At 42.8% G+C, this 22,945-nt stretch overlaps 1 protein-coding gene across 1 annotated transcript in view; it reads right to left on the bottom strand.

Annotated features, from left to right (window-relative positions):
• DNAH11 (dynein axonemal heavy chain 11) overlaps positions 1 to 22,945 on the bottom strand; it is a 321,947-nt gene that overhangs the window by 79,262 nt on the left and 219,740 nt on the right. The window contains exons 58-64 of the mRNA XM_078059358.1: positions 20,778 to 20,924; positions 15,299 to 15,412; positions 13,645 to 13,788; positions 12,846 to 13,028; positions 11,032 to 11,133; positions 5,565 to 5,703; positions 364 to 530 (exon numbers count right to left, since the gene is read on the bottom strand). Coding sequence (XP_077915484.1) covers positions 364 to 530; positions 5,565 to 5,703; positions 11,032 to 11,133; positions 12,846 to 13,028; positions 13,645 to 13,788; positions 15,299 to 15,412; positions 20,778 to 20,924 — 996 coding nt within the window. The remainder of the gene's footprint in view (positions 1 to 363; positions 531 to 5,564; positions 5,704 to 11,031; positions 11,134 to 12,845; positions 13,029 to 13,644; positions 13,789 to 15,298; positions 15,413 to 20,777; positions 20,925 to 22,945) is intronic.

The following is a 22,945-nucleotide window of genomic DNA, read 5'->3' as shown; positions in this document are numbered from 1 at the left end:
GTAGGTGTGAAAAAAGAAGTCTTTAACAAATAACCCATCATGTCAGGAAGAAAACAAAACTTCATGTTATACCATAACAATAACCGCAATTTGATTTCAGTTATCAGTTTTGTTAAAAGCAGTTTGCAACTGTATCACTAGAGTGTATAAAAAATCATTTATTATTTTTCACCTCTCTGGTGAAACCATCATTTAAACAAGAAACACTGCGACACACAAGAAATGTCTTTGTCATATGAGAATTTCCGGTCAGTCAGAGAGTCATGAGAGAGGTACCAAAGAGCCTGGTACGCAGACTGTTTTTTCTACTGAAATGCCAAGATGATGTTTCCAAATGCTGCCAAGGTAAGGAAGTGAGCTTACCTTGTGCTGGAGAAAGGGAACCCACTTGCAGTCTACCAGTTCCCGGCGATATGGTCTTGTAAAGGATCCAACATAAGACACAAAGGCTGCTGTAAGGAGAACATCTCCACAGAGGGTCTTCTCTTGAGCTTCAAACGATTTAATAGACTGACCCCAGCGAATCTTCTCTGACTGAAAGGCAAGATTACTCAGATGTAATTGAAGGGTGAACACCAACTAAAGAAATGCTTAATAAATATGACCACCTTACAGCTCCATCTTAGTCTACATCCTTCTGCAAAGCCTTTAGAAGGAACAGAACTGGACTGCATGACTATCATCATCTTTCTTACGTTTGAAACCCATCATTAGGAAGTGCAGTTTACTGCAATATGGCATTAGATCTTTCACATCTCCTTGTTGGATACCCTAACTCTTTCTTCAAAAGCTGACAGTCACTTTCCCATCCCTCTGAGAGTGGAGGACCAAGAGCTTCGGCCAAGCCTGAGTGACATTAGGATTTCTAATGGCAGCTTGGCGGCTCTGCCTTCCTCCCACTTTGCAGCAATGATACTACACTGCCCTAGACAAATGTTATTTTAAACATACTGGCTATCAGCTGATTACAGACAAAGGAAAAATGACCAACACCACTCACATCAATTAATTAAAATGCAAAGCTTTAAGAGCTACCTATCCTGGATGCTATTAAAAATTAATGCTGGTAGTCACTAAACTCAGGTTATTTCTTTAATATAATCACTCTATCAGTGGAAGAACCTATAGCCTATGTAAAAAAAAAAAAAAAAAAAAAAAAAGAAATCAGGAGGGTTTCACTAGTCTTGAAGACAATACACTCAAAGAATGCTGTTGAAGTCCTTCTATCTAGTTGGATGGCCATTTAAAATCTGATTTCTGGGGCACCTGGGTGGCTCAGATGGTTGAGCGTCTGCCTTCGGCTCAGGTCATGATCCCAGGGTCCTGAGATTGAGCCCCGCATCGGGCTCCTGGCTCAACGGGGGAGTCTGCTTCTCCCTCTCCCTCTGCCTCTCCCCCTGCTCATGCTCTCTCTCTGTGTATCTGTGTCTCAAATGAATAAATAAAATCTTTTAAAAAAAATAAAATCTGATTTCCAGGTTAAGTATGTGGAGGCCTTAATATTGGATTTAAATAAAACTGCAATAAATGTCTATGGATTGACTGAAGGACAGCTCACTAACTCACCGTTTTGATGCATGCTAAAATTAGTACCACATTCTAAGAACATGCAAATTAATAGGTACTGAAAAAAATCAGCAATCTGATAGTCCAAGCAAAGAACCCCCTTTGGAATTTAGCTCTACTTGTGAAAGAAGAGAGACAGAGCACAGAAAGCAAAAAATGATGTATGTCATAAAGAGACTGGAATGCCAGTTCCCTGCAAGCCACCATAATAACCATAATAACCACCAACACGGAGGTTGTGAAATTAGCAAGTGAGAATGGTTATCAAAGCTATTTTAAGATTGTCTCTTTGCTTTGCTTGATAAAGATCACCCCAAGTAGCCATACAAACACTAAGGAACTTCACAACTCTTTAGCCCTCGTTAGAGGATTCATTACCCTCCCTCCTCAGCTACCAGCCATATATCCATTAATTTTGAAGAGAAATTTCTCATTTGCCTTTCCTCCATCTTTGTTGTCTTTGGATAGTAAATGATAAACAATAAAGTGCACCCACCTCATTCTCCAAAACAGCTTTGAAATTTGAAGATTTACTAAACACAGCCTTATTGGCTATTGAAATCGTCAATAATTTCACTATACCACCCACGCAACATAAATCATTACTGACATTGGCTAACAAGGGTTTAAGAGTTGGAACATGTCCTGTAATAAATTTCTAGACAGTTAAAAATCACTATAATTTTATTCTAATGCATTATAGATTGCCTGTAATGTCATCCTGGCTGGGGTGACCCATTTCTAATTTTGAACAGCTGTTCAGCTCAGGAGTTAGTTAATGATTAAATATAAATTGCCTGATTTATTAGTCTGAATGGTTGAGACTATAGCTTCCAGGTCAATGCTATATAGACAAAATCATCAGTCTTGATGCTTTTCAGAAGTTAACTGTCTCCTGTTCTAGTCAGAAAGAATTTATTCTCAAAGGAAAAGGTCTGACGTTTTCAATTACTCCTTAAAAACGTGTGTATGTGTATACAAATATATATGTAATTTGTTTTTTGGCTAGTTAACATGCTTTCACCTTCTTTCCTCGTCTAAATCATCATGAGTAAGCCAAGCCCTTGGAAGACATTGCCGTGTGTCAGAGACACATGGTAGAGCCTGCTCTTTACACTTCATGGAAGTTTTGGACATCCCAAACCTACTACAAGGAAACAGTCAAGTGGTTAACACTTCAAACTACTTAAATCACATCCCCTTCGATGGGAACTCGTATAAACTCCACTAATGGCCACGGAATTTCTCAAGTGAGCTAAGAAGAAAGAGTCAGTCTTCAGAGGGCTACAGAATTTTTTTGTTTTTGAATCCAGGAGGCTCCCCAAACTCAACCACTCACTCATTCAACAAGTATCTATGGGTGCCTATGATGGGCCAAGGATTATCCTCTCTACTTGGGGATCAAGCGGTGCAGACAACAGATGTAGCTCCCGTTCCTGAGGAGCTTATATTCTAGTTAGGGGAGAAGACCTCCCCCAGAGTATACGCATTCACGTACGTACATATGTAAGTGTGTCATGTGGTGGTAGATGCTGTGAAGAAAACAAAGCCGACTAAGGGCAAAGAGAGCTACGGCGTGGGGGGTGTACGGGCAGAGTGAAACCACGTGATAAGGAGAACTTTCAGCAGCCACCTGAAGAAAGTGAGGGAGCTAGTGATGTCATGATTTGGAAAAGTGTAAGCCATGTGAAGGAAAAAGGCAGAGGCCACAGGTATAAGAGTGACTGACAGTATGAGGAAGAGCATGGAGGCCAGCGAAGGCTGAGCTGGAGGGAAGGTGACAGACATGGGGACAGAGAGGCATCTGGGAGCCAGATCATGCAGGCCAGCGAAAGCCTTTGGACTGTACCTTGATTTAGACAATTAATTATTGGAGACTTCTGGGAGAGGGAAGACATGAATGAACTTAATTTTTTAAATTACTCAGGTGCAACAAGGGGGGCAACACTCCAGAGCTGAGGAGTGGGTGGCCTGGACCAGTGTGGGGGAGAAGGCTGGGATGAGGAATGGACTTCAAAGGCAGAGGCAAAACAATATGCTGATGGACCGGGTATGGGTCATGAGAAAGAGCACAAACACTGAAGAGTGAGTCCACAGCTTTTGGCTGTAAACACTGGAAAAACAGACTTGTACTTACGAGATGGAATGCAACGAGTGGATTTTGCAGGACGGACCCCGAGTTTATGTACAATGAACCATGAGTGTCAGAGAGGGATTGAGTTCAAATTTGTAGTAAATTTTAACTAGATTTTTTTTTTTTTTTGAAGTCGACTTTCAAGGTTAGGCTGTCGCCCAGCCCAACCCGTCCTGACACACATCCTCCCCTCCTTTGTTGCTAAGAGAAACCAGATTTTCAAGAGGGGTGATGTGTGCAGCCCCACGAGATGAACTGTGATTGGCTAATCCAAGGATGATAACCCCATCTGCCATCTTCCTGGCCTTCTTTGAAGCTAGATGGAGTCAATCGAGTTCTGGCTAAAGAAGGGTTAAGTGGCTGTCTGCTAGACAGGTTTCCAGGAAAACTTCAGATTTTCACGTAAAAGGAGAAGAAGCCAGCCGCTACAGATTATTTTCTCTCCCCTGGAACCTGGAGGTGTAGCAGCCGTCTGGGAGCAGGCTGCAGAATGCATGAGTGTGAAGGACCATGGGCTAAGTATGGAGAAGCAGAAGGGTACAAAGAGATTCGGTGTCTGACCACCAATTCCCCAAATCAACAATGATAACTGCAAAAAAAAAAAAAATTGCCCAGGTAGACGGTTATGTGAAAAATAAATTCCCATTTGCTCAAGCCACTGTAAATCAACTTTCCTATCACCTTCGGTTAAATGCATTTCGAATAGTTCAATTATATACTTCTGGTAGCACTTAAATAAAAATAACAGCTTTACTGAGACTTAATTCACATATTGTGATATTCACCTTGTAAAGTACATCACTGAGTGGTTTTTAGCATATTCACAGACTTGTATGATCCTTCCCACTAATTTGAGCATGTTTCTATCACACAATGGACAAATTCTATACCTGTTAGCAGCTACTCCAGACTCTGCCCCCTTGTCCAGACCCCGGCAACTGCTAATCTGCTGTCTCTGTAGCCTTGCCCATTCTGGACATTTCGTATACATGGAATCATGCAACATGTGGCATTTTGTGTCTTTTTTCACTGATTTCCATTTATTTTATATTTTCAAGGTTCCTCCATGTTGTAATATGTACCAAGACTTCAATCCTTTTTATGGTCAAATAATAATCTATTGTATGAATATATTATACATTGGAGAGCAAATAAAACCTGGGACTTCCTGAGGACAAAGGCTGCATGTTCTTCTAACGCTTGTGTTCAAACAGGAGGAATTTATTAAGAATTGTTTTAAAAGCATTTATTTAATAGGGGCACCTGGGTGGCTCAGTCGGTTGAGTGTCTCTTGATTTTGGCTCAGGTCATGATCTCAGAGTTGTGAGATCGAGCCCCGTGTCCTACACGTGCTGGGCACGGAGCCTGCTGGTCTCTCTCCTTCTCCCTCTGCCCTCCCCCGCTACACCCTCTAAAATAATAGAAATCTTTAAAGAAATCTTTATTCAATAGAATAACCATTAACATTAGCATGTCAGTCACTTGTCAAAAGATGTCACAGGAAGAACAAACCAGCCAACCAAGCAGGCTTAGCTTTAAAAAATGTTCTGATGGTACAACTCAGTGGCAAATGTATATTAAAAGGATCAGACAACAGTTCAACCCCACAGTTATCCAACACCTATCCTCAGTTTCTAACATAGCCTAGAAAGCCCCTGAATTCATGGCTCTATACTAAAAAATGCAAAGAATCCATCACTTCTTCCTTTCAGCCAGTTGCAACTACAGTGTGAAGGCTGATTATTTCCTTTCACTATTGATTCCCTGTCTCTTTAGTTATTATCGACAGCAAATAAGATAAAATCCAAAAAAAAAAAAAGGTGATCTGAATCTTTTAGTTAGAATTTTGGAAGAAAAGGTCAACTTGCCTCAAGTTCCTTGACAAGCCTATTGGCTAGTTCAATAGTTTTGTTGGTTTGGTTCACCTCTTCTTGACATTGGACTTTCTTGGCTATTGCTTTTTCAAATGAAGCTGTGAGTCTGCTCAGATGTCGATCCAGATCCTAGGTAAGAGTGAAAATTAGCTTGTGAGCCATTGTTAGGTAAAATGGAAATAGTACAATCACCTTAAAGCATCTATTACCTTCAGGTCAATCAAACCGACCTCCCTGCCTCCTTCACCTTTGCCCCTGGTAAGCATACATATTTCACCTGCCTTCTGCACTAAGCAGAGTGTACACAGCCCCGGGGTGGGGGTGGAGGCAGTGGACGAGCCCTCCAGACTCTCACACACCCTGGGTACACTGTCCCCTCTCCCTTGTACCCAAGCCTCATCCTCTGGTACCATCTTTATTCATAATAATGGTCATCTTTTGGTTCTCCACCTCCTGACTCTTTTCTTATTTCTCAATGACCCGTAACTCAGGCAATGAAGAGTGGTGTTGATGACTGAGCCCCTCCAGACCTCAGCAACCTGACCCAGCCTGGGCCAGATTGTATCTTCTGGAAACGGGCCATTGAAACTCAGAGGTATGTCACTGCTTTCAGCATCAAAAGACCGGGAAAGAGGTGTACATTTTGGAGGGCTTCATATGGAGAGGGACCATGTTCAGGGGCACAGGAAAGCAGGGGAAAACCACGCTGGAGAAAGAGAAAGAAAAGGCAGCAAGAGGAGAAGTCACAAGGCTCTGGAGAGACACTAACAGACATTCACGGCAGCTTCCTGTTTCCTGGATCTCTTTTCTCCTGAGACCAAGTCACACTTCTTTCCCTCAGAGCTCTGTCACTCATCCTCAACTCCTTTTTGGCTTAAGGTTTTCTAAGTAGATTTCTGTTACTGATAGCCAAAAAACAAACAAACAAAAAACCAAAAACCAAACAAACAAAACCCTTAACTAAGATAACAGTATTAGGGAGACTCCTTACTACAGCATCTTGCTATCTGCCAAATTCTAACAATCCTAAATAAGATTTATAACACTGCTTTTGTGAGTGCCAAGTTCTGAGAGACTTTAATAAGCAAACCTGTAGAACATACACTATTCATCATTTAGAGATTGCTTATATTTGCCAATAACCCAATTATCATATCCTAGTCATTAAAGCAGCACCTCTAAAAGAAAAAGATGTACAGGTCCTACTTAAGATTAAGATGCAAAGTAAGATCAAATATATGAGAATGGGAGAAGATCATCACACATCACCAATTCGAAATCAGATTAAAATAAATAATATTTAAGTGTCTGTTTTAGGTCATTCAAAGTACTCGTGGTTCTATAAAATAGAGGAGCATATGTGAACTGTGGCATCCAACAGCCGCGTTCATATTGAGACTCCGCTACCAGCGAAGGGGCATCAAGGCGGACTGCTTACTTGACCTCTCTGTGCCTCGGTTTCATCATCTGCAAAATCGAAATAATGTTACCCAATTCATAGGGCTGACCTAAATACACACAGAACTAAGGTATAAAATGGTTTATATTCATTCCCTGCATAAAGTTGGGAAGGGGAGCTGGATGTTGGGAGACCACAGTCTCTTGCACTGGTTTCTGGGTCTCCTGGGAAGAAGCACGGAGAGCTTTTGTTCTGGATGCTCTTTCCTAAGATATCTGCATAGCAACTCAGGAAGACAGAGGCAGTGTTCCTCTCTGAGCAGAAGACAGAATGGTCTCCTGGGAAGAAGAATAATGACAGGTTTCTCTCCGGGGGAAAGGCTGAGCAAGGTCAGTTGCTGTGCTCTCTGTACTGGGGGCTTGTGCACCCGGCATGTCTCAGCTGCGACACTAACGGGGGAGGACAGCATCAGCTCATCCCCAGTGCGTCAGTCCCACGGGGACTGGGGGCCCAGAGAAGCGATGCACGACATCCGTGCTGTTGGCTGTGCTGTGCATCACGGGGTCCCCTGGCCTCTCACCCCCAAGGGTCAGGTCTTCCACCCGCCTCCGTAAAACTAAGGCAGGCTAACTTGTTAGCTTGCAAGTAGCGTCAAATCTTGGTTCCTTCACAGTTCTTGACAGGCCCCGGCCTCTCAGGTTCCAGAAGTAAATGGAGTGAGAAAGGAAGGCACACAGCCCAAGGGACCCAGCCCACCAACTACCCTAAAACCAGGGCTTGGCACACTTGAGTGTGTATCAGAACCACCTGGGGGACTTGATAAAACCCAGATCCAGGGGTCCCCCACCACAATGTCTCATTCCGTCGGTCTGGGGTGGGGTCTGAGAATCTGTACTTCTTCTTCTTCTTTTTTTTTTTTTAAAGATTTTATTTATTTATTTAAGAGAGAGAGAATGAGAGACAGAGAGCATGAGAGGGAGGAGGGTCAGAGGGAGAAGCAGACTCCCTGCCGAGCAGGGAGCCCGATGCGGGACTCGATCCCGGGACTCCAGGATCATGACCTGAGCCGAAGGCAGTCGCTTAACCAACTGAGCCACCCAGGCGCCCTGAGAATCTGTACTTCTAACGAGTCCCCCGGGGACCCTGCTGCTGCTGCTGGTCTAGGGAACACACCTGGAGAACCAGGGTCCCAATGAGAATGACTTCAGGTTTTCTTTATGGCCACCTTCAGCTCCTGTAGATTTGAGAGACGCGCAACCTTTCTTCCACTCCAACTCAGCCAGTTCTTTTCCACTCAACCGTCACTAAAAGGCCACCTTTTAGTCTTACACTAGAGATCAAGAGTGAAAGGAACAAAAACACACAGGCCGGCACTGGTATGGATGAAGGGCCATCACGGCTCAGAGCCGGCATCAGACACACCCCTCCTGTGCGAGGCAGGAAAGCAACAGGAGATGTAAAATCAGGAGGAAAACCCAGGAGGGAGGAAAACTCAAGAGGCTGCAGGAAACGAAGGCAAAGCTAGCAAAAACTGTAATTTCACTTGGGCTCCAACATTCATCTAACCTGTGCCAACAGACAGCAACGACGCAGAGGTACTTTGTCCTTGCCGCCACCAGCATGGCGCCTTCACAGCGAACGGAACCTTGGTGGGAACGGCAGAGACTCTGTTGCATTAGTAACTACTCTTCGGAAATCCATTTGTGGTAGGGGGATAGAGGGGACCCATTCTTCATCAAGACATTTCAATTATTACTCTGTCTTCTTTTCTCTGTGTCTGCAAACTTAGCTCTGAGGCTTACTGATAACGTGAACCTCTGCTTACACTGTGGGTCTCTGAAAACAACCGACATGAACAATTCTATTCAGCTAGTTGCAGGCTGTGTCCAATGGATTACTAATTTTACAACCACAGAAATGCTTATGTTTAGGGTCACATGTAGCTGGCACCCTCATCCCTTTTTCTATAACTTAAATTCATTAAATTGCTTACAATGGACATGAAGCCATTCACAGTAGATGGCAACTTTTTTAAGAGGCTTTGGTCAAGTTGACAGAGTTTTGAGCAGTGAAGGTAATTTTTCTAAAATGAGTATGCTTGCTCTACGTTTATCTAAATCAACAGTTTGCCTGTTTTTCTTTCAATAGTCACCAGGTATTTATTGAAGAGCATGTACGGTGCTGTAATAGGAAATGTGTGTGGATGCTGAAATGTTCCATACCTTAAGAAAACTTTTGGGGTTATTAACCATCTTATCAAAATAGCTATCAGAAAGAAGACATCTTTTCATGACTGAAGAGTAAAATGGCCCGTCTCTAGAGTGCATGAACTCTCGTCAGTCATCTTTACTCTTGTGCTCATGGTTCAAATTCTAGAGGATGAGGCCAAAAGTGGCAAAGTGTGGATCATATACCCAGCCCTCAGCTGGAGAAGGCAAACGCATCTCTGGGAAAAGCCCTGAGTGTATCCAATGAGGAGGGATCATTTCCCCAAGATACATCAGGCTGTCATCACCCCGAGAAGGTAGACTGGATCCTTGGGAGCCACAAATCACAAACGCCCACCTTGAAAGGCAGCTGTTACAATCACTGTGTTACAGAAACAGAACTGAAGCTCACTTAGGCATTCCCTAAGTTGCCAGAGACGGACAGCCTCAGCACTCTGACTGCGCTCCTCCGGGCCAGGCACAGTGGGCTCAATATCCTTCTTCTGGTTCGTGCCCCCTCCCCACCTGCCATCAGCCAGCCTGGCCTCCACTTCGCTCTCTCCATCACAGCTGCCCCTGCCTTAGTGGAGGCCCTACAGGGACCCACCGCAGGGCTTCGGACTTGTCTGCCTGCATCGGGACGCTTCCCTCCCTCCTGCCTCTACTCAGTTATTTAAAAGGTAGTTTAATCACACCATTAGCCTATTAAAATCTTTCAAAATTTCCATTTTCACTCGTCAGATAAAATTTAAATTCTGTAGCATAAAAGTCAAAGAAGGTCTTTGCTCACCTTTGCCAGTTCATTCCTCGTCACTCTGTGCTACTCCTGACCTTCCCCTGAATGCTCATCTTCCTTAGGGCTCTGGCCCGTTGAGTTTCCTCAAGTGCACCAACTGCTTCTTCCTTCTTTGTCTTTAGTCTTTGCTAGGAATACCTTTCCCAACTTACTTATCCCCGGGATTCCTAGGAAACTTTGGAAGCCCATGTCAAGTACAGCTTCCTTATGAAATGTTCTCTAATTTCTCCAGGAAGAATCCTTTTTTGTTGCCCCCTCACAGATATACATAGTCACAAATGTACTTATAACCCTGGGCTGGAACGACTGGATAGATACATAGTTGTAAAAATAGTAACAATGACAGTATTTGTAGCTGATATCCTCTAAGCACTTACCATGTGCCCAGTTCCATGCTAAATTCTTTTTTTTTTTTTTTTTAAGATTTTATTTATTTATTTGACAGATTGAGAGAGACAGAGAGAGCACAAGCAGAGGGAGCAGCAGAGGGAGAGGGAGACGCAGGCTCCCGGCTGAGCAGGGAGCCCGATGCGGGGCTTGATCCCAGGACCCTGAGACCATGACCTGAGCTGAAGGCAGATGCTTGACCGACTGAGCCACCCAAGCACCCCTCCCTGCTAAATTCTTAATATTAATTACTTTCATTTAATCCTTATAACCCTATCTAAGAAGTGTACGCTATTACAATGCCTACTACACAGATGAGCAAACAGAGGCTCAGAGAGGGGAACTAACTCATGCAGGGTGAAATCGTACATGATGCAGCCAGGATATCAATCCACGCAGTCTGGCTCCAGAATCCTTGCCTTTAATCACCATGTGCTATGCTTCTCCTTCTATTACCAGACCAGGAAAGACTTTTAAGTGCAGAAACCATCAACGTTTCTACTTTTTCAGGTCAGGGTCTGGCATACAGCGGACAAGAGATATCTACTGAACGAGTACGTCAATGAGTGTATCGATGAAAGCTCAAGCTCCTCTCTGCTTGCTTGGACTCAGACGTGACCCTGTCTAAGGGCAGAGGTACCATCTTTAGTGTTACATTTGGCACTCACCTCAAGCTTCTTCCTGATAGCCTCGAGTTTTTCAGTAGCTGCAGCCAGTTCCAAGTTGGCTTGGGCTAACGCTTGCCGTTTGGGCTCCACGTCACAGTACACCTGCAAATCCATATGGGGTTTAACTCATGGGGTAATGAGAGGCAAAGAGGACACATAATCATTCAATCCTACATCTGAGGGAAGCTTTGTCATTAAGATTTCTATCTCACCCGGCAATTTGGGTTTTATTTCTTAGCAATGGCACTACCCAATGGCAGAGCCAAAATTTACACAGCCTTCCAAGTTCTGTCTGGTTGTTCACGATTGAGTCATTGATTCCGGACGAGAGTTATAAATCCTTGCATAAAGTGCTATAGACATCAAACAACATTAAGATGCTGAAGTAAGTCTGTCCTAAAATTTGGAGATAAACTTCCTATCATTAGAAACTGCAGTGGGCAGGAACTACATAGCTCAAGTGGGGACCAAGTCTTGACTTTAAAGCAAAACTAAGTGTGGAGAAATTCTCTGAACCCAGAAAGGACCGTAGGAGATAGCCTCACAGTATTAACTGTGTTTGCACTTTCCAAACTCCTGCCAACTTTCAGGGTATGTTATCTGAATGGGTGGTTTGAGAATGTGGGGCACCCACTTTCTTCCCTGTTGGCGAGAGAGGAAGGAAAGGACATTTTCTCTTTTACAGCAAAACCACACAGAACACAGCCACTGTCTAGCTCCATGCTCATCTTTCTACCTACGGTGCAAAGAGAGCACAGGGGTCAGACATGTTCTCAGGGAGAGAGGCCATACGTCAACTACCACCTGTCCAAATGCTTGCTCTACACAGGCTTCCACTGAAGAGATAGATCCATAGGGTCCCACTCCCATGGGGGCCCCAACATAAAGGCTACAACCTGGTTTTATGAAAATCACTTTGGGACTGCCAGTGATTATACTTGGTATTTCCTCAGTAATTCTATTTTTGAATATAACATATAACCTTCCAAGAAAAAAAAATGAGATGGATCTTCCAAGTTAAGGGCCATCCATTGTTCCCTTTTTACATCCAGCCATCTGCAAAGTGCTGGCAAGACAGGTGGCAGGCGGTGAGTACCTGATAAATAAATGACTAAACGAAATGATCATCTCTATGCTGCTTGAAAATACAAACCTTAGATTAGACTGTAATACGGTCAGAAGGGTATCTGTTGTTAAAATACTAAAGCAAAAAAAAAAAAAAAAGCGGGGGGGGGGACTATTTCCTCATCTCATTAAGTCTACAATAGTGGTGTCAATTTCTGCTTTGAGTCAATGCAAAATTAATATTTATTTATTTATTAAAATTTTAAAAAGATTTTATTTATTTGAGAGAGAGAGAGTGAGAGAGCGCACAGAGGGAGAGAGGGAGAAGCAGACTCCCCGCTGAGCAGGGAGCCCCATGCGGGGCTCGATCCCAGGACCTGGAGATCATGACCCAAGCCTAAGGCACACGCTTAACTGACTGAGCCACCCAGGTGCCCCGCAAAATTAGTATTTTAACGTAAAGAAATATAATTAATCTACCAGCAAGTTTTTATCTAATCAAATCAAATTAACTGCTATTTGATCTATAGGAGCTGGTCACTCTACCCTAAAAGATAGTTTCAAACATTTCAAATATCCTCCTGTGTAGAACTCTGTTTAGTCTGACACTTTCGGATCTCATTCTTAGAACTTCATCTTATTTAGGTAATTAAACTTCAAACTATTTTACTTTTTTTTGCCATTACAGAAATTAGTATCTTGATGGTCCTTGCGAGTAACAGCTATACCCAGCGGAGTAAGACTGATACCTCATAGAACTTCACGATGTTGATGACCCAGGCACACAGACCAGCTGCTGCAAAGGATTTGGTCCGAATCAGGCTTGGATTGAACTCCGGGTCTTTCAAATACTGCTCATTTACTACTTTTAGACAGTTCTCTGGAATGTGCTCTTTGTCATAGTTAATTAACGCTTGCAAAAAATCATCAACCTGTAAAGCAAAAAGGCTGATTGCAATAAACCCATTTTGGCTGCAGAGAAAATTCCAAGATCAAAAGTTAAAATCAGCTTTTAGGACTCACATTACAAAGGCAAAATTGGCAAGCTGCATTTATCCTACTGTTTGACTTGTTCAGTCTTTACGGTATGAAGTAAGAATTAGCAATGGACACTTTTAAAATCTCTTCTATCCCAGGGTAAAATATTCAGTCCCCACACAGGAGGCATTCACATTTTGAAGAAAAGACAGAAAAGAAAAGGAAAAACACCTACCAAAAAGCCCCTCTGCCTCACCTTCTTGTGCATTAGTAACATTTTTCCAGCATAAGAAATCCATGTAATTTTCTCCCTCCTTCACTTAACCGCTTTCATCATTTTGCAAATAATTAGCAACCTTCTGAGTGCTGCTAGTGTTGACTTAGGTATGCTATAACACCAAGCTAACCTCCAACTTTGCAAACAAAAATTCTAAGTCTAGAGCACACGCGGCAGATTACACTCGACGAACGCAAAGACGATTTCCTTTGAACACCTTTTGCCATCAAGTAGGACCATGGTATGAGGAAGAGCAACTGTGGGGATTTTCATCTTGCCAGGCTGTCTGATACCTTTCCCATGAAGACTTTAGCTGCTTTCCAACTCCGGTCTTTAGGCACTCTGCCCCGGGGAGCCAAGAGGACCATCACGGCCGCGGTAACATTGGTAACGGCATTCGGCGGGTTGGGAAAGACTTTCAGCTCAGTGAGATTGACCTGAAGAAAAGCACAGCCACACTGAAGGGCAGGCAGGTCTGGAGAAGAGCCGTGAAGTTAGCAAGCTGGTCATCAGGGGCCTCCTCCCTCTTCTTGTCCCACCAGTCTTGGCTTGGCAGTTTTTGCTCCCCACAGTGACTCCATCTTGGGACCCCAGGAGGTTCAGTTCTCACCAGACACTTTCCTGATACTCTGGAAGCAGCACTGATCTTTTTTGCTTCCCCAAAATTCTCCATCTGATATACCAGTCCTGTGGAGCCTGGCCCACCAAACCCAGGGAATTTTATATACCAACTCTTTGTGTTCATGGGTTCTATCCTACCTATGTAATAGATGTGCATTTTAACCAGGCCCTCCCAGAAACATCATCCCTTGGTGGAGAGTCTCTTGGTTTTGTTTTTCTGCACAAGAAACCTCTTCAATTACTCTACGATGACTCAACTGGGAACATGCCCATGTAGGCTGAACCTATTCTCTGCATAACTCCCTAATCTCCTCTGGTCAAAATCTTGATTTACCCCACAGTTGGTATTAAGGTTTGTATGAACTACAAGTATTAAGGCAAATACTTTGAGGCAGGAATTACTACCTATGAGCAATATATGTAAGTTCATGATACAGGATTTACAAAACTACTTCCTGTGATTATTTCATGAGCTACCTAATATGCTCTTGCTTATAAAACCCTATCACATGTTCAACCTGGGTGCTTCTCCCTCTGTCCCTCCCCCCTGCTCATGCTCTTGTTTCTCACTTTCTCTCTCTCAAATAAATAAAATCTTTAAAAAAAAAAAGGAAAGAAAAAGAAAAAGGACTTGAATTATTTCTTTGAAGGGCAGTTGGAGTCTGGATCCTTTACTCTTTGAGGTTGAATCTTAAGAACCTCAGGCCTGGTTATTCCCCGGGATACTCCCCAGAGGCCTAGTGGAACCCGAGTACAAAACTAGCTGCAGACTCCTAAAATACAGTGCCCACAATTCCGTTTTTCCTTACAATACCCTTCTGACTATCACACATTATTTTCTCTTAGGGGAATTTGAACGGTCAATGAGGTTTTGCTAATAAGCTGAAGCTAGGGAAAATGATGTGGGCCAAACCTAGGTATCTCTGTTCCTAGCGCATTGTTCTTTTCATGAGGATCTCTCATTAATGCCCCTTTTTATATCCCCAGGAAATAAAGAGTCCGCACTTAGTTCCTAAAGCAACACATAATACGAACAACCGGATTTGAGCCAAATCCAGCAGCTAACAATAGAGCTGCCTCTCATGAAAGTATAAATCCCACGGTATTGGGAGTATTCAAAAGGAGACTGCTTGTTGGGGTGTGGAAGGACAGACTCCCAGATGGGAAAGGAAGTCACACTATGAATGATGACCTCAAATGCTTGTTCCCACTTTAATATTTCATGTCTCTTTGGTTGCATGGAATCCACTCTGAGTTCACTTATTCAAACTCTGAGAACCTTTAAATACTATGTGGAGGAATCCCACGAGCCAGGTTCGTCTTTACCCTGTTGAGCGTGTTGAGAGCAGCTGTTGCGGCCACGAGCGCAGGCTCCGCCTTGAGTACGTCAACCTCACACTCTCTCTGTTTCTGGGACACTTCAGTCTGAATGGCCGTCACCTAATCAGAGAGGAAAGAACACAAACCCGCAAACACACATCGTCACCTTGGATATCGCTACTGAACAATGCAGGCCGACTCAGGTGCGCTGCTCAATCATTCTTTCATCTTTACTTTCAACAGGTGAGGGGTCTGTCCTAAGGATGAATTTCTCTCAGGCACCGTGTACACACAAAGCTTCATATATGCACAAAATACACTCACAAATCCCAACTCAAACAGACTCAAATATTGAAGTGCCCCAAGAAGGGCTTTGACTAATTCAATTATAAGGTGCTAATAATAAATTCAAGACTGAGTGATTCCTGTGTTCTTCCATTTTCTTTTTTTTTTTTTTTGTTAGTCATTTTTGGCTTTATTTTTGTGTTTTTAAAGTTTCTTTTTTTTTTCTTAATTATTATGTTAGTCACAGTACTTCATTAGTTTTTGATGTAGTGTTCCATGATTCACTGTTTGCATAAAGCACCCAGTGCTCCATGCAATACATGCCCTCTTTAATACCCATCACCAGGCTAACCCATCCCCCCGCCCCCCTCCCCTCTGAAACCCTCAGTACAATGGAGTATTACTCAGCCATCAGAAAGGATGAATACCCACCATTTGCATCATCATGGATGGAACTGGAGGGGATTATGCTAAGTGAAATAAGTCCATTTTCTTTTTGAGAGTGTCCAGGCTGGCTCAGTAACATAGATAGAAAATATTCTTGTTAGAAATCCCTATCTAATTTTTGTTTACATTTGCCCAAAAGCCACGTTGGCTATTCTTTAAGAATAGATGGGAAACTTTTTTTGTTCAACAGAATAGAAGATACTGCGCTTTCTGTGTATGCTTAAGCACCAATCTAATTTTTATAAAGACTAATAACCGGTGTCTCTAAGGACCTGGTAAGAAACTAGCTAGGGTAGCCCAGTTCTGTCTTCGGCAACGCGCCAATCACACGGATGTGCACCCTACTGTCGAGGTCCAGTGGCTCCTCTCACACGCCAGACAGCGCGCTGCATCCGCCTCCTGACGTGAGCATGTATGTTATGCCTATAGTAAAGCCATGCTGGTAAACCCGAACCAAGACCAAATGAGAAGCTTTGGAGTTTTTACCCTCCTCTTCCTCATAAGACACATATAAAATTCAAATGGCCAGGAAGAGTCAATTTTGATCCTCAGCAGAAACTGGAGGTCCAAAGCTGTGGCACTGGGCACTGGGACCCACTCACCAGGGGGCATGGCTTTCAGGGACGGTGACTGGGGCATGTAACGTGTGAACAAAAGTGCATTTCTTCAGATGTGTCTGGAATGAACAGGTTTAACTCTACCATAAATTTAACAGTGCTTACAACAAATTATGTTGTCTAGTACAGCTTTATTAGCGGTAACTACCATTATTCTGATTAACCATTATTTTGCTGTATACTGTAGCTTTTATGAACATAAGTGGTTCAGGGTAGAGATGTGATCTCCTGCCAATCCGTACACAGCCACCGTTAACGTAAATAACCCTGCATGCTTACTGAGAACTACTCCAACCCCCTCGGAACTGCCAAGAATGGACCATGAAAATTCTAAGACTAGGACACCGTCAGTGTGCTAGTTTCATCTGCAGATGAAAGGGAGCGGAGAGGTGAGTGAGTGAGTTCGTACCTCAGGGGTATGTACCTTCCATAAGGATACACTCAATCTAAAAATGCTGTTTGCTACCATTTATAATAGCATCATTTTAAATTGGTTTCAAGGTCACAGAGTTTTCGTACTAGAACAGTATTTCTTTTGAATGCTGTTTCGATGAGCCTGGGTGTTGTTATTCTTCTCCATCTGACTCCCTTACCGTTCATGGAGTATTATTCGTTTGGGTAATCTTTATAGCCAGAGCAATCTTGAACATTAACAAAAACCCACAAATGAAAATGAAAAAAATACCCTGGGTTGGTCAACTTATTTCTCATTCCCAATTCCCTCTGCGCACTTTTGTTCACAGATCCTATGCCATAATCACCGTGGGGACTGCGCCCAGTGCCACGGTCAGGACACTCAAAGTTCTGCGGAGGACGAAAACTTAACTCCTCCTGGCCTATTCAAATTCTAAGGTACAATAATTTACATATTTCAGGTGCAATGATACTCGAGTGGGAAAAATGCTTTGTATCTTAGTGACCTGATCAGCCTCAGTGTGCAATTTCCTCTGCCCCATGGCTCCTGGGTAGTAGTCAGCAAGGTTCAACTTGGGGAAGGAGAGAAGAGCTACACACATCACTTGGAATGTGTGCTTTTTCTTGACAGCTGTCTGTTAAAAGCAGAATTTTGGAGATACTCCCATTCTTGGATACACAGAACTTTTCTGCTCTCTATTCGGTCAAAAGCTCCTTGCAAATGCTTCATGAAATTTAGTGACGCTCACACAGAGAGAATTAAGTAGCAATAATGGCTTATTATGAGCTGAAGTATGTCCACCTACAAATGTATATGGTAAAGCCCTAACCTTAGTACCTCAGATTATGACTGTATTTGGAGACAGGCCCTTTAAAGAGGTGATTAAGTTAAAATGAGCCTGTTAGAATTGGCCCTAATCCAGTCTAATGGGTGTCCTTTTAAGAGGAGAAAATCCGGACAGGCACGAGGGACACCAGGGAGGTGTGCACAGAGAAAAGACCATGTGAAGACACAGCGAGAAGGTGACCATCTGCAAGTCAGGAGAGGGGCCTGTCTTGAGAGGTTCCTCCAAAAGGGAGAAACCAAACCTGCCGGCATCCTGATCTTGGACTTGCAGCCTCCAGAATTGTGAGAAAAGAACTTTCTGCTGTTGAAGCCATGCAGTCTGTGGTATTTTGTTCTGGAAGCCCGAGCAAGCTAATACACTGCTCTTATCTGCCTTCAGACCATAGGAAATCCCAGACGATCCTTCAAAATCCAGCCATTCCCACATTTAGAAAAGAAACACATAAAAAACTGAAGATCGCTCCAAATCAAGGAGGATGTCCAACTTCTGAAGAGATTATATTAGCCCCGCGATGTGGAAGGTACTTTAACTCATGAGGATTATACTCAACAAAGAAAGCAGTGTGAAAGGGATCAGAGGATCCTTAGAATTTGGAACTGGTAAGTCAAACGAAGATGCAAGAACTAATTTCCATAGGTTTCATGGTGCGTGTGTTGCTTGCTCACTGCTGGTCATGTCAGTGGCTTGAATGGCTCCTGACTATTGCAGGAATCTGAAGGAACAATTTCAACCTGCTGCGCTACGTTGTCAAGATGCATGGGAAGGCGGTCAATATCTGCTTAGTCATATTAAATATGGCAATGTACTTTTTAATAACTTCTCGTGTATTAAGCCTCGAGATCCCAACTTCATAGGATCACAGTGCCCACCATATACCCATTTAATAACTGCATACAATCTAGTACATTGCTGAACCTATGATAAATGTGAACCCATAGCACATACTTGATATTGATTAGTTCCTTGACTCGATATACTCAATAAACTCCTTCTATGACCAATTTAAAATAATTCATTCCACCATCACCTCGATTTGATTTTTATCTTAGCCCTAATCACTAACCCAAAGTATCTTGTCCCTTGTCTCCTGCCAGTCTTTTCCATTATAATGTAAGCTATGTGAGGGTGCCTTGTAGGTCATATATGCTCAAGAGCCTAGAATAGTGCCAGGCCAAAAAAAAAAAAAAAAAATTGCTTAGTATCTGTTACTGATAAATTAAGCATCATGGGTAAAGTGAAAATATATTTCTTTGTATAGGTTAGATATAAAAATAGTATGTGTCGGGGCATCTGGGTGGCTCAGTCGTTAAGCGTCTGCCTTCAGCTCAGATCATGATCCCAGAGTCCTGGGATCAAGCTCCTCATCGGGCTTCCTGCTCAGTGGGGAGTCTGCTGCTCCCTCTGCCTGCCACTCCCTCTGCTTGTGCTCTTTCTCGCTGTCAAATAAATAAACAAAATAATTAAAAAAAACAGTATGTGTCTTTTTCATGTTTGAAGAACTTCATAAAACAACCAGTCAGATGAGTTCTCATTTGCTAGAACATTTTTTTCCTTCTTTGCAAGGATGATTTGCCTTAGGAATTCACATGCAGAAAGTGAAAATACTTCTGGAGTATTTTAAGATCTCTAAAAGGTATTTGCAGAGATAGGTTATAATAGAACAATTACCAGAACATCACTTATTTATGTAATGCTTGAAAAATATCCCTTGGGTGGAAATGGCTCATGATAGTCACATCATATGTGATACCTAATCGCTTAACATAATACACTTTTAAGGATATCCTCTGCTTATCTGAAACTCAATAGAAACAGTTATTGCCAGAATTAGGAATAATATGCCCATCAGCCATGCCAAATGTAGCTTATCTTCAACTTTAAAAACAAGTTGTTTTTTTTTTAAACTATTCAGCGTTTTGATTTTTAACATACATTTCAACCCTTTAGTTGTACAAGCGACACATAAACATGCTCAATACCTATTAGAAAAAAGGGAAAAACAACTCAATTGTCTATGGATGAATGGCAACCCCAGTGGAAAGCTCAAGTCTTTCTGGCATCATAAAAACAGAAGAATAATGGCATAAAAGCTACTGATTCAATGGCTACAAGTGTGGTCATAATTTATAATTTTTCATCAACTAAGCCCTGATTACAATCTTTTGTCTAAAATGAAAGAATTTGTCTCAAAAAACATATTCAATTTTTAAACAAATAAGATGCCTAAAAATGAAATACCTTCAATTTGTGGCCAAAGTTCTGGTAAAAGAAGAGGACAAAGAAGTTATATTTATTTCAGAATTGCCAGTAACCCAGGTACAAAGAAAACAGAACCTATATAATCTTAAAAGTAATTGTTTCCAACAGTAAAACGAAATACAAAATGCCAGGGCCCTCAATTGAATCAAAAAGAACAAATTTGGCTTAGGATTTAATAATCAACTCAAGTTGTATTATTAAAATGAAAAATCTGAAAAACCATCTTGCAAAGTGATGGAATGGGCTTTGTTAACAATTGAGTTGTTCAATTTGCCTAAAAACTGAAAACCTTTAGAAACCTCAGAGGTGACTTCGTGACCTTTACTGTATTACAAATCAGCCTGATGTTCAAGATCCACATCCATTATATGCTTGAATGAGCTCAGTATTTATTGTTCTTGCGTATCATTAAAAGAGCTAAAAGGGTGGGAAAATGCATAATGTAAAGAAAGGTCAAGTGGTAATCATGGTGTGAAATGCTGTTCCATGTGTAACTATAATAATTCTTTAGCTTTTATGCTCCCTGGAGAGAAAGTTGTTCAAAATTGTTCACCTACAAAGGTTTATTTTGTGCTCAATATAGCTCAGCGCTCTAACTGGTGGAATGAGCCTGACCTTTCGCTCCTCAGCGTCAGCAATGGCCTTTTCCCGGCTCGCTTTCTCCGTCTGGAGCCCAATCTTTGTGATCAGAGCTTCGGCATCGCCATTTCTCAGTCGCAGCTCGGCTTCTTGAGAGGCCAGTCTGGCTTTCAGATCTGCCACCTGAAGGCAAAGTCGGTATGTGGAAGCAGCTTCCGTCCATAAACAACAAATAGCAGGCACGGCTTAGTTTTGGTTAAATGAGCTCACAGATGCCTACCAGTCTGCATCTTTTCCTTCTTTCTACCCTGTTCTGACTTCAGGCCCATGTGCAAAAATACAGCCCCATTCCCCCCACCCCCCTCCACAGAGGAACACACAGAGTCCTTGTTTCCAGGGGTTTTCTGAAAATGGTCATTTATGCCAGCACCAACTAGACATGTATCTTCTCCACCCGGTCTGTGTAGTCCGGGCCGTGCCAACAGCCACGCCAGCCAGAGCACGTGTCCCTCGCAGCCCCGGGTTTTCTGGTCCTGCAAAGCCCAGGCTCAAGACAGCGGAGGCCAGAGGAAGACTTGCTTGGAAAGACAAGCTGGGGAAACTAAGGCCTGCACTCTCCCCCCAGAACCTCACTAAAGGCTCAGAGAAGCTGAGGCATCAGGACGCCCTGGCTATCAGTTTATTTAATCCATTACTTACTTCGATGGAAATGCCCACAGGTCTCATCTCTTCCCACAAAATAAGAAACAGTCCTCTTAGCTTCTTCCACCTCATACAACATTCAACTTAATACCTACTACAGAAAGACAAACCACAAGCGCCCCGTGGGGATCGGCTGGGCTGTGCAAAGCCTGGGGAGTATCCTAGGTGGGTACTCCTCCTCTCGGCTCACCAACTCAATAGCCTTACTCAGCTCTTGAGGAACTCAACTCTTCCTGAGGCATCAACAAATTAATCTGCTCTAAAGAATGATCCTGCCCTTTTAGGGTTCAGAAGGTACCACTAGGTTCCTAAGTGTGAGGATTGTGTAAAGAAAAGCAGAAGTGCTGGAAAACAAGATCCCATTACTGCGGCCGAGGACTCCTGTAACCCCCACCTCAACACAGTCGACTTGCCCTTTGCCCAAATGACACAATTACTACTCTTACTGCTACCTGTATGATTTATTACAGTTTAAGCTAAGATGGATTTTTTTTTTAGCCTCTCTGTGAACTCAGGGTAATAATGCACAGTGACATTTGCTTGTCTGTTCCCTTTAGCCATGTGAAACTTGTCGTATATTAGACTATAATCAAAAGAATCATCCAAGAGACTATGAGGAAATGGTTATTTCAAGCCCTGACTTCAGTTTCTAAGGAAGCCGTTAGGTCTGAAGTATCTAGTGACTCAATCCCTGGAAGCGAAGCCTTATCTATGAAGAAAAGGTCACCAGGCTATCTTTGATGACCCAAGCTGACATCTAGAGAGGAGATACGTGGCTCTAACAGGAATTTATGGCTTTATTGCAGTGAATAAACAGGCTGAGTTTTAGACACATATTTCAAATGGCATGGATATTCTCCTCTGAGCAATTACTGAAGGCAGGTCCGTAGAGGACGCATGCTCCAATATGAAGGCATTCTGTTCCACACACAACCTGATCTTATATATTATAAGGCTTTCCAACTGCCCACACAGGAAACTATGCTTCCTTTCCATAATCAACAGAAATTTTTAAAACTCTTAGGGACATATTAAATATTCCAATCACTCTTCTGATATTAAGAGCATTCCATGCACTAATACCTAATGAAAAGAAATCAGCAGTAGTCCTTCAATTAAGACTTCACGTATCTTCTTCTTAGACTTTCTGCCTGTTGTTTCTAGCCAAGGGGAAATAAGGAGACCCAAGCAGCCCTGAACTTGACAGACACCCTGAATAGCCAGTCCCTTTCTTTCTTCCTCTCCACCACCTCTTCTTTTTCCCTATGGCTGAGAGGCTGCCACCAAGAATGCTGCTCTGTTTTTACATTCTGAGCTCTGTTATTTCGGAAGGGAACACTAAGTGTGGCACAGGCCATTTTTTTCCTTGCCAAGGGCTGCCCCACCAATATGACCGTTCAATTTAGTCAACGCTATCATTTCCTGGGGCAAAGTCAAGGGGTCCAGTTTGGGACATTATTCAAAGGGACATTAATGCTCTGGGACATAGATCTCTTGCACTC

This window comes from Halichoerus grypus, chromosome 12 (assembly GCF_964656455.1).
Source record: "Halichoerus grypus chromosome 12, mHalGry1.hap1.1, whole genome shotgun sequence".
Lineage (NCBI taxonomy): Eukaryota > Metazoa > Chordata > Mammalia > Carnivora > Phocidae > Halichoerus > Halichoerus grypus.
Note: the sequence above shows the minus strand (reverse complement) of the source record. Positions and strands in the feature narration are given on the sequence as shown.